The sequence below is a fragment of the Solanum pennellii genome, chromosome 7, assembly GCF_001406875.1.
Source record: "Solanum pennellii chromosome 7, SPENNV200".
Taxonomy (NCBI): domain Eukaryota; kingdom Viridiplantae; phylum Streptophyta; class Magnoliopsida; order Solanales; family Solanaceae; genus Solanum; species Solanum pennellii.
The window spans coordinates 69023422-69035614 of record NC_028643.1 but is presented as its reverse complement, the minus strand read 5'-3'; the positions used below and the strand labels follow the sequence as shown (position 1 = coordinate 69035614).

General features: G+C 33.2%; 1 protein-coding gene across 1 annotated transcript; it reads right to left on the bottom strand.

Moving 5' to 3' along the window:
* Nucleotides 1–77: 77 nt before the first annotated feature.
* On the bottom strand, nucleotides 78–5943 carry LOC107024410 (zinc finger BED domain-containing protein RICESLEEPER 2-like). Its single transcript, XM_015225390.2, has 4 exons — nucleotides 5825–5943; nucleotides 5353–5415; nucleotides 3085–4793; nucleotides 78–391 (listed from the first exon to the last, which is right to left on the bottom strand). Exons 2-4 carry the CDS (start codon nucleotides 5399–5401, stop codon nucleotides 365–367), a joined length of 1785 nt encoding a protein of 594 aa, XP_015080876.1. The 5' UTR covers nucleotides 5402–5415; nucleotides 5825–5943; the 3' UTR covers nucleotides 78–364.
* Nucleotides 5944–12193: the final 6250 nt, after the last annotated feature.

Genomic DNA, 12193 nt, shown 5'->3' with positions numbered 1-12193 from the left:
AAATCACTTTTGCATGATAAACTCCAAAGGGCTAAGGTATATTTTTGGCCATAGCAGTGAGTGAGCAATTCCAGCCATGAAGATCCAAACAGATGTTTAAGATAAACAACATTAACATAATTCAGATACCAGAGGAAGATAAGTTCATATTCATCCTTCAGATTCCTCTCCATATGAACACACTATTGATTTCACTCAACGTTTGAAGAAACAAAGATTCTATGCCTATTTTACCGTAGCTACAATAATATACGACGAGTAGCTAGTGCATGTACATTCCATTATCCGTAAAAGATGATCCTGATGATGTCTTCTAGAGATCTCAAACTTCCAGCAAAAAAAAAAAGAAGTCAAACTCTGAAAATCAATTATTCTGCACCTCAGCTTTCATCTGCATGATAGCCAGAGTTGAGTCAGTACAATATCCATAAGACTGAAATTGCAGAGGAAAAAGAAAGAGATGTTGGAAAATGCCAGACGTTTGAGTTATAACCATCAACCAGCATATTGTGCAACAATTAGAAGAATGATGCTACGATAATTGTATACACGTTTAACTTTCAACAATATGATGCTTGCGGGTGGGAAAAGAAAACACACATCAGGACTGGGAGGTGGAAGCTTTATAACACAATATTAATTAATAAGGTTATTCGGAATACTAAATATATGCTCAGCTTTGGGGTAAATATAAAATGCCTCCTGCCTCGTGGTTCTTGATGAAAGAAGAAAAATACAAGGTTAAATTCAGCAGATAAAAAGAATTTCAACAAAACTATCTCATGAAATGTTGTAAGGACTATTGGGCATCATGACTTCTTTCGCAATGCAAAATGAAGAAGACGTTTTTCATCTGGAGAAGAAAAGGGCTGAATGTAATAAGCAGAAAGTGAATTTTTCTGTCCTTCAGCATGAAAATTTAATGCAAGAATATTTAGAAGTCAGCCTGATCCCCAACAGAACTCCATTAACGCAAGCACCTCTATACTCTCTGGCCTCTGCTCTAACCATGCTGGTCTCTGAGGATAGAGTTTGCCATAGCCGAATTAACTCCACATCCTCGATATATTTCTGATCTCTATCATCTAATGCTGTTAATTCTATCAACTGAAAAAATATAGCTAGGATTTGGAACCACCTCAGTTCCTTGTTCAGCAAAAACCGTGCTCAATTGTAGATCTCTCCATCTTCAACCAACACCAAGCCTGATAACTTGTCCTTGCAATTCACAATGTTTTTATACTCTATGTATCTACCGGGCTAAGATTGATGTCAATGTACATGGAAGAGATATCTGAAATGATGGAAAAAATCTAAGTACCACAGGTAGATAGCTACCCATCCACGCTTGTCACCAAAATCCTCTTCTTCCTCTTCAGGCGTGAATAAATGCTGTAAACAACTAGCAGTCAAGAAGTAGGAGCATCCACCTCCGGTGACCCCTGTAACATGCAATCAACTTCTGCCTTTGATATGAAGCAGCAAGGCATAAGGGCATCACCCATGTTTGACACTAAGACTCTTCCACATCCACATGCTATTTTAGCCATTGGAGTCACTTGAAAACCAGAATAATCAACCAAACAACCATTGAGCTTTTTCACTTTCAAGTTTCTATTTTGACCAATGGAATATTGTCTCTTTGCTTGCTCTAGGTGATGGCCTGTTCAGTTCAACAATAAAGTTGACAAGGCCACCGCCACTCTATATAACTTATTGGATACTCCCGGTCTCTAGCCTAAGAACAGCTCACTTCCAGTCACCTAACAAGTAAAAGTTAATCTTAGTCCTCAAACTCTGTATGTATTAGTCATTGCTATGTGAATCTCACAATAGTTTTTGCTTATGTTCTGTATCAATATAAGGATGATTGATGGAAATTAATATCAAACTGTAAGCTGCTAAGTCTGAATGAGAGGAACATAGAAAGGGGTTAACACTAAGTTTGGACCAGTTCAAATAGCAAACCTTCGAACCCAACAAGTCTAGTCCTTAATTCGGCCTACTAATAAGAAAGAATACTATGAGAAGAGCACTGCCCAGCTAGGAAGATTGAAGCTCACTTTCAAGAAACCATCTTAACCATATCTAGCACAAGGAACAGGAGCACGAGCAGCATCTTAACCCACTAAATCAAAGACCAAATGCACACCACATGACAGAGATACCTATACTGTTCTCGTGCAATCACAAGTCTCATCAACGTCAACTATCAGTCTATTGCGAGTTGAAGGATTGATTACCTATACACCTGTTATCTCCATTAAGGGTCAAACCCATAAATGCAGCTATAAAAATTGTTAAGACTTACCAAAAGCAACCAAGCTATAGCTACAAAAACCATATAGAGGACCCAGACACATATTTGATATGAACATCGGGGTTTAATCCTCTGGCTCATCTAGACTTTATTCAATCATATTGTCTTTTGCTCATCCATAGTGCTTTAGAGTTAATTTTCCCCGCAAGGATTGAGGACCACCGGACCGCAAGCAAGTGGGAGCTCATTGGGCATGGTTATCAAAATCTGTTGTCCCTTTTTGAGTCAAAAAAGAAGCAGCAAGAGATCTGAGTTCACAGTGACTAAGTTCCTCACTAGTCAACATCATCAGTCTACTCTGAAGGAAGAGAGAAAAACACTCAAAGGGCTTCATATAGATCATCAGCCCCCTTTTCTGACCAGCAACTAGGAGTCTAGGACCGAGTTGGATCATCATCATACCTACCAAATTTTTTTATAAGTGTTTAGCTGATTCAACATTTTCTCTTTTCACCTATTACTTGGTTGCAATTTGAGAAAATGGTTTCCTTCTTTTACTTTTACAAAGAATATGATATAATACCATAATGGCCCTACTGGTAACTAACAAAGTTCTAGTCTCAATCCACCGACTTGCATAACAACTTAAAGAAGAAACCCACATTTTAAGCGAGCTAGAAGTCTACATGTAGCACGAAACAGAATATGTTAGATATACATATCTGCTTAATAATTAAGTCATTCGTATCCACTTCTAGCACTCAATTACCAAGAATTAAATAATGGAAGAAACGGATGTCATAAAACAGAGGATCAGTGATTACCGCATTGCGACGTTGTTTATCAAACCAGCTTTTAGTAGACATCAAGGCATTCACTAAATCAGACTCCATGGATGTCATATCTCTATCAGGTTCACGCAAATCAGTGTAATAAGAATCATAGCCTGTAACAAGAGACAATTGTATTGACAAAAGATCACGAGCCAACTTTGATAGGACAGGATATCGGGGACTTGCAGCTTTCCACCAACTCAGCACATCAAAGTTCTTGGTCCAAGGCACAATAGGTTCTTCCAGATAGCAATCAAGTTCTGACTTTGGTGGTTGACTAGTTGTTTGGATGAGTTTGCTAAACTCATCTGAACAGTCAAATCCAAAACTAGGATCATTAACAACTTCTATCGGCTCAAGGAGATCTTCACTCGTACCAAATTCATCAGAAATGAGATCTTCACCCGTATCAGAATTGTCAGAATCTGAATCGCTCATAGGGTACTCCATTGAGGACCTGTGCACCACATAGTCATCGAGAAGCCTTTGAATGGCCTCCAAAATAGATGATAGCGGTAAAAGATCATTACCTTCATACTTCAAGAAACAGAACTCTAAGTACTTCACTTTGTAGCGTGGATCCATAATAGTAGCTAGAGCCAACACCAAATACATGTGCGTCCAATACTTGCCAAACTTTTTCAGCATAATATTGGCTAAACTTCTAGCAAATTCATCTGAACTGACGGAATCTTTCATCAGATTAAATCGAAGCTTATTAAGATTGTGGAAGTAAAGGCCTGCACTGGGTCGCTTTTCCATAAATAACACTTCTGCTGCAGTATAGACATGTCCTACAAGTTTACATACTCCCTTAACTTTCTCCCACTCTTGGGGAGAAGGTATATCATAATCCTTATAATCATCTTTCTTCAAGTATTCTCCTTTAGCCTCTAATTCCAATGCTTCCTGTAGTTTATGAAATGTCACATTCCACACTGGTAGTGATTTGCCCCAAAATACTAAGAGACGAATGTCATTGATTATATCCTCTATCATCCCAAATGCTTTTTTCACCATTGAACTAAAAATGTCTGCATTACAAGATACACGAAAAAATTGTCCATCTAGCTGGAGTCTTTTCTTTTCAAGAAGTTTACTTTTAATGACATCAACAATCTCATCAAAGTCCAGATAGCTATGCACAGTGACAGCACATATTTTATCTTCAATACCAAAATCTGAAAGACACTGAATTGTCTCACCAACATAATCTCCATATGCATCAAGAGACCTAAAACTAACAACCCAACTTCTTAGCTTCCAGTCTTCGTCAATGAAATGAACTGTTAAGCAAATGAAATCAGAAAAAGATCCCCTAAAATCTGAGGTAGAGCAGTAGCCAAAGCCATTGGATTGTTTATATTTTAGCCTCTCAACTGAGAGGCTAACTCGTCCATTCAAGCTTCTCAAAATTTCTTTAACTTTTGCTCTCTCTTCCTCATACAGTTTCAAGCAATACCGTGAGAGAATGGCAGATGAAGGATGAAATTTAGGATTAAGATAAACAATTAATTTTCTGAAGTACATGTCTTCTACTGACTTTGGAGGTGTACCAGATTGACAAAAAAACTTTGCCAAAGCACGATAAGCTGTTTCTTCATAGATAATTTGCTCCTCCCCAATATTAGTACTGGTCTCGTCCCTAAGATTTGCATTTCTTGGGCCACATTCATGACTTTTCCCCTTTTTTGATACATCTGGAAAACAAAATAAAGAACCACTTTACAGGCTATTTGGTTGGAGAGATAATGAAACATAATGCAAGCATAACGTTCCATATAAAATAATAGTATTTGGGTGGCAGAGTAGGAAAATAATCTGAATAACTCATGCAGTTTTTGGTTGACTGTATAAGAAAAAAAACAATCGCCACATAACTAATCTAATGGCTGACGATATTAAATAATAATCACATTAAGTTATGCGAATTGTTATATTATTTCATACAAGATAGAATGTGAAAAATAAACTTGTTAGCAATACAAACTATAAAAGTATTTAAAGACAAAAGTGTACTTAAAGTAAGCAATCCCAACATTATTTCCATGTAGTACTATTCACCGCATAATAACTCCAAGACTTCACTGAATAACAATCACTTCTAGTTTGATTCACAGCAAAAAAATCTTGGATTATTTATTCACATAACTACTATGTGGACCAAATGACGTGTTAATGCGTAGCAATACTTACATTATGAGAGTGGAGATATGACAGTAGTATACAACTAAATCAAGCAAACGAAAAGAAGAATACCAGATCCAGGAAAGAAGTCATGGAGTGTTTTCCGCTTTCCATTAGTCATTTCAAGTTCATAAGCTGCACTTGAGATTTATCAAATTAGAAGCTTGAAGCATAAAAGATATCACATTTCATAATCAAAATTTGCTCAAATTGAAAGTTCTTTTCTTCAACTTTCTTCTATTTCTGACAGTTTTTCTGTGGGATTTTGTCCAAAGATCAAATGCATTGCATGAAATGTGGCATAATAACATATTGTATAATCTACTTAAAAAAAAAAAAAAAATTGAACCAGCTTGAGAGTTCAAATGCTAAACAAAATCCAAATGATATCAACTGTGTTTTCACTCCCCAATGGAAAAAATACTACTCCAACCCAAACTTACCCCTTTTTATGAGTAGAACCCTAGGAGTTAGGCGAACAGCAGCAATAAGTTCATATAAACAAACGAGAGGAGATTTATTACAAAGAACAGAGATGACTTACCTGATTATATGCAGAAAAAGAGCTTCGTGAATGCAGAATCAACAACGACTTATGGCGTCTACAGTCTCTACTCTACCCTCATATTCATGCCTCCATTTACGCCCGGGAAAATATGAAGGGCCGCGCCGAGATAGAAAATTATTAATTCAAATTAAATATTAATTATAATTTATTTTATTTTTTAATTTATATTAAATATCTCTTTTTTTTTGTTTGATATATAATTATTTACTTTCGATATATAATAACTCACTCAATATATTAATGTATAAAAATTATTTGTATTTGTATAAAGTGAGAGAAAAGTGTATATACAAATAAAAATATATATTCTTATTTTATACGCTTATAATTAGATAAATATAAATCTTATTGTACAAATTACGATGTAGAAATAAATTTATACAAAATTGAAATATTTGTATAAAATTGAATGTATCTAGCATACAAATCAAAAGTTTCCTAACAAAGATAAAATTTGTTGGAGCGTACAACTTACTATATGTAAAAATTGTTTTTTTTAAAATACATTAAATAAACAAAATATTTTTTTGTCGAGGGAGGTTTGGGTGAACTCCTCGGCGACATCTAGGTCTACCCCTGATCCGGAGCGCACGTGAAAACTCCAATTTAATTTGAATAGTTCAATGCATGATCTATTTGGATGTGTAAATCCTAAATCTCTAGTTAAAACTGAGATAATTTATCACTATACAGCAACTCATATTAATTAAAAAATCTTCTATTACTCATAACAGTAAGAAATTACAAAAATTATATATCTAGAGTTTGGATTAGGAAAAAAGATCAAAAATATATAATTAACTAATTTACATGGTAAAAGAATAGTTCAAAACTTACTTTACAAATCTCTAGTCAAAACACAATTCGGTATACAACTTTATATATTTAATATACAATAACATACATAAATTTCATATTTTAATTTTTCAGAGAAATGTTTTCAAACCTGATATATAGCATTATATACATAAATAAATCACTCAATTTAGATTTTTATATCAATAAAATCATTTAATAATCAATTCCTTATTAAGAACAATTCACATCACAAATAAATTACTACTTTTTATGTTCATGATTAAACTACTAAATACGTGATCAAAAATTATTATTTCATTATAAAATGATAAAATTTTAAAGTAAAAAAAATCAAATTTTGAACCTAAAATCCTCCAAACTAGCGTGATAATACATGAAACTTCACTTTTATTTTATATTTTCTTAAAATAAAAAATGAAATTCACACAAATAAAAAATTGTTTAAACCATCACAGCAAGTGTGGTTAATATCAAATGAAGTTGATAAATTATCGAAATCGATTAAAGCCAGTTTGGGTTGTTTGGCAACCATCAGTGCGATGAAGCAGTAGTAATCTACAAATGAAATTGTGAAACTTATATTTTATTATAATAAAGTGGCAATTTTAACCTATTTATTATTATTTTAATTGTGATAAGATAATTTAAAAAATAATTATTTTTTTAATGATAAAATTGGTTGAGTGATTTTACTGATATAAATGTTTAAGTTGTGTGATTTTATTGACATAAAAGGTTTAAGTTGAGTGATTTTACTGATACAAGATAAAGTTGATTGATTTTACTAGATAAATTTTTAAAATTCAGTGATCTTTCGAGATATTAACTCGGTTAATTGTTATATTGTAATAGTATTTCTTCTTATTGCACAATATTCCACCTAGGACCTTCCTCTGAAAAAATAAAATAAAATGAGAAAATGATTAAAATGGTCCTTAATGTATTATAAAGGAGGATCAATTTAATCCTTGCCCTAAAACTAACAAATATATCAAAAAAACCAGGTAAATTTTAACGCCGGGTTCCACTTGCAAAAATAAACCGCGAAAACTTTCTCATCTCCTCATGAGCCATAACGCCAAAGGTGCCCTAATTTTCTCCATCTTCATAGTTTCATTATAGAATTATATATGCACTAAAAATACTTACGTTCTTCTATATTACCAAGGATGTTCATTAAAATAAGTGGTGACGAAGAATCAACTCTATATTATGATAAGATTTTTGTTTTTAGATTTTATGATTTGCGTCTATTTTACTACTCTTTTTACTTTTTCTCGTATGATTTTCCATGTCTCTTCTATGTAAAAGTATGATCTTTTGTTAGTTTTGAGTTTTTCTACAAAAGCATAAAGTGTTAGATAAGGGTCTAAGAACCTAAGCCTTTAATGTCGTATAAAATATTCACTAATGATCCCAAAAATATTATATGTAGGTGGTACTCATAATTTTTTTTTACAGATCGATGTTTGAGGCTGGATTTTTTAGTATTAAAAAATTAATCATATGGGGTGATGAAGCATTAACCAAGAAAGACATATGTTGGAGGAATGGTGGGCTATTTTGCTTATGTTGAAGCATAAAATCTTAATTTAGTAGATTTGAAGCAGATAGTTGTTATATTGGGCTATATGAATGACTCAAAAATATTTTGGCATAAATTTGGAAAATTCGGCGATAGTTGGAGATTAGTATCTATTGAAGTAGAAGCTCTTTCAATTGAAAGATTAATCCCGAATGATAGAGTAGTTGAGTTGTATTTTGAACATTTGGACTCCTACATTAAAATAGATTCAGGTGAGATCCTACGCTACATAAATTGCACATTAAATCAATAACATACAAAATGTGGTGACACATGCAATTCTGATGAGTTTGAAGATTCAGAAAATGAATTATCCGATGACAATGTCATCCTTGAAAGATATGGACAAAAAAACAAAGCTTTGAGGATGGAAGGAAACTTATTAACGACGAAGTTCTGAGGAAATAGACTAATGAAGATGGAGATTCAAATTGTGTGGAATCTGAAGATCAGAAGAGTTTGATTGGTGATTCTGATGATGAGTGCTTTCATTTTCCTAAGCATAACCTAAAAACTGAAGCAAAACAACCTATATTACCATTATAATATGCATTTGTAAGCAGGGAGGGGTTCAAAAATATGGTATTAATTCATTAGGTTAAAGTTGCGAAGAGTATTACGTGGTAGAAATTCAAATTATAAATGGGTAATTATGGCATCAGTAATGCATCAAGACAAGACATTTCAGATTAAAACTTATGATCCCAAGTATACCTGCAAACGTTGGGACCATCGCAACAAGACAATAACCTCTACTTTTATTGCAAGAATGTATCTTGATGCTATCAGTCAAAACAAAGAGTGGAATGTGTCTGACTTTAGAGACGGACTTAAAGCTCATGTTACTTTAGCTCAAGCTAGAAAGACTTAAAAGAAGGCACTTGCATTAATTAATGGAGATGTGAAAGAACAATTTTCCATCCTTTGGGGCTATTGCCTTGAAATTGGAAGGTCAAATTCTGGAACTTCAATGTATATGAAGCTAACTCAAAACGAAATGTCAAACAAACCATATAGATTTCAAAGAATCTATGTTTGTTTTGCTGCTTGTAAGGAGGGATTTAAGGTTGGATGTTAAAAAATATTGGATGTAAATGGGTGTTCGTTGAAGGGTCAAATGTATGGATATCAATTGTTGACTAGTTGGCTTGGATGTCAATAATAATATTTTCCAGTGGCCTATGCAGTTGTAGAAAAGGAAACTGGGGAGACATGGTCATGATTTTTGACTTGCTTAATTGATGATTTGGAAATTAACGATCGAGTTGATTGGACCTTTATGTCGGACAAACAAAAAAGGTCTCATTGAAGCATTTAATGAAGTTCTGTCATCCGTGAGTCATAGACTTTGCGTGAAACATCTTCATAATAATTTCAAGAGGCCTGGTTTTAGTGGTTCTTGACTAAGCTGTGCGCTTTGGGCTGCTGCAAGTGCTACAACTGTGAAATTTTTTAATGTTTGCATCAATGACATCGTAAAATTAAATGTCGAAACTGCTGTATGGTTGAAAGAAAAGGAACCCACTGAATGATCTAAATCACATTTTTCTCCCAACGCTAAGTGTGGTATTTTATTGAATAATATGTGTGAATCGTTTAATAGTATGATACTTGATGCTTGAGACAAGCCAATCATCACTTTGCTGAAAAATTAAGATATCTTCTTATGGCTAGATTACAAGTTAACAGGGAAAAAGCTGATAGATGGAGTTCTGATGATATTTCCCCTCAAATCAAGAGTATTTTACACAAAAATGAAAAAGATTCTGCTGGTTTTATGCCTAAAAAGTCAAACGAGTGAAACTTTAAAATTCTTGACGGAAGTGTGAGCGACATTTGAGTTGTGGACCTTGCTGACAGAAAATGTAGCAGTAGAAAATGAACCATTACAGGAATCCTTTGCAAGCATATTATTTTAGTAATGTGGCATAAAAATGACGAGACTATAAATTATGTGGATGACTGCTATAAGTTGAAAATATATAAGCGAATCTATGAACCAATTATTCTTCCAATAAATGGTTCACAGTTATGGCCTAAATCATGCAAGATCCCTCATTTGCCTCTAAAATTTTCAAAACTAAATAAGTCAGGGAGAAAGCAAAAGTTAAGAAGGAAAGAACAAGATGAAGTAGGATCAAGTAGAACTAAGATGAAGAAGAAGCACATCAGTTAAATGTCGTTGATATCACAAGTCTGACCATAATACAAGAACTTGCAAGTTTAACTATTTACAGCCAGAAGGAGGAGTTGTTGAGCCAGCTTGTTGGATGCCTTCTACTTTTTTTGTACCTGAAAAGTTGCCGGTAAATATTTTTATACCTAAGTAAGTTAGTATGGAATCTTAAAGGAATTTGATTTTTTTTCCCTTCTACAAGTTGGAAGAACAAATTTTTATCCCTGATGATAATGTTGCGTCGTTTGACATGAATATTTAATCCAGTATCTGTTTTATTTGGTCATACCTACTGTTTTTTCTAGGTTTATATCTTGGGTTAATGGTGATTCTATATGTTTCAGATGGATAGTTATTTTGAAGTGGCCATATTTTTGTTGATTATTTGATAGTTGATTGAAGTGAAGAAATTTTTGAGTTTTTGTCGCTAGCTGGTTGAAGTGAAGATATTTCGTTGGTTTCATGCTAGTATCTGGTTGAATTTAAGATATTACAAATTAACTTTAGTATTTTTTTTGTTGCTTTTATTCATATTTTTGAATCAACCCATGTGATGTGGTTTCTAAGTTGCGACGTTGAATCTAAAGTATCTATGCTGTTACTTATTGTCCCCTTATTTCAAATGCAAAAAAAAACCTTGATTGATATGAGAAAAATGTTATCATATAAAAATTGAAATAATAATCTTGGAGTTAGACAAATGGTCCCAACCCTTGATAAGCACCAGAGCTACGTAAATTGTTTTGCAAGCAAACAGATCTTCAAAAGTTGCATCACTTCCCTGTTATCATAGACATTTCATTGGATGTATCTACTTTGAAGTAAATTTCTTAAAGCCTAGAGTCTATCAGAAATTATCTCTATCTTCACAAGGTAAGAATAAGATCTACGTACATCATATTCATTCCGAACTTCACTAGACACGAGTGTGTTCATTAAAAGTGCACCAGATGTGCTAATAAAATGTTTCAATGCACCAAATTTTTCCATTGATTGTAAGCACATATATATGCTCAATTTACATTAGAATTCTCCGTGTTGATGCACCAGGCATTCTCAATAAAATATGACCAGATTCTACAATTACAAGGAATCAAATTTTTAATATAAAATCTGCACTTCAATTATAAGAGCTAAAGCACCATATTTTTTAGAAAAGAAATTGTATATACAAATTACATACACTAAAGATTAACGATCAACCTACAGAAACTGACTTGCACCATGATTCAAAAGATCAAATCGCAATTTAGATATCAAATTTAGAGTAGTCATACAAGATAATATACCAACACACATTCTCTCCATTTTTGACATTAATCAATTTGCTCTTCATTTTTTCACCTTTTCGTTCTCTTTTTTTCAAGCTCATTTCTATTTAGAGATATCGATTTTGTCTCAATCTTCCTTTCAACTAATGTTATTGCACGGTGCTACTGTCCATTTTCAAATACTTTCAATATACTTTCAGTTTCACTCCGTTTCTTTACTAATTTCGAAATCTAAAACGTTGATCGTGAATCAATTTCGTCACCTTCTAATAGGGTTTTGATTAGATCTTCTGTATTTATCTTTAAAAATAGTCAATTTTTTAGATGACGACAATGAAAGACTTACATAATCTCTTTCTATTAAAAATCACTTATCATCTTTGAATTGGAGTAACAATTAGGGATTCAGAGATGAACTAAAAAGAGAAAAACTTCATTTTTCTTGACATTTTATAGTGAAATTTGTGTTAAATGAGAAGATGGAAGTTTACTTA

Excerpts from the sequence above, each read along its gene's own strand:
- LOC107024410 (XM_015225390.2), bottom strand. The coding sequence starts at position 5,401 with ATGACTAATGGAAAGCGGAAAACACTCCATGACTTCTTTCCTGGATCT. Across the intron at positions 4,794-5,352 it reads TGACTTCTTTCCTGGATCTG|ATGTATCAAAAAAGGGGAAA; the intron begins GTATTCTTCTTT and ends TTTGTTTTCCAG. Across the intron at positions 392-3,084 it reads ATAAACAACGTCGCAATGCG|ATGAAAGCTGAGGTGCAGAA; the intron begins GTAATCACTGAT and ends GCTATCATGCAG.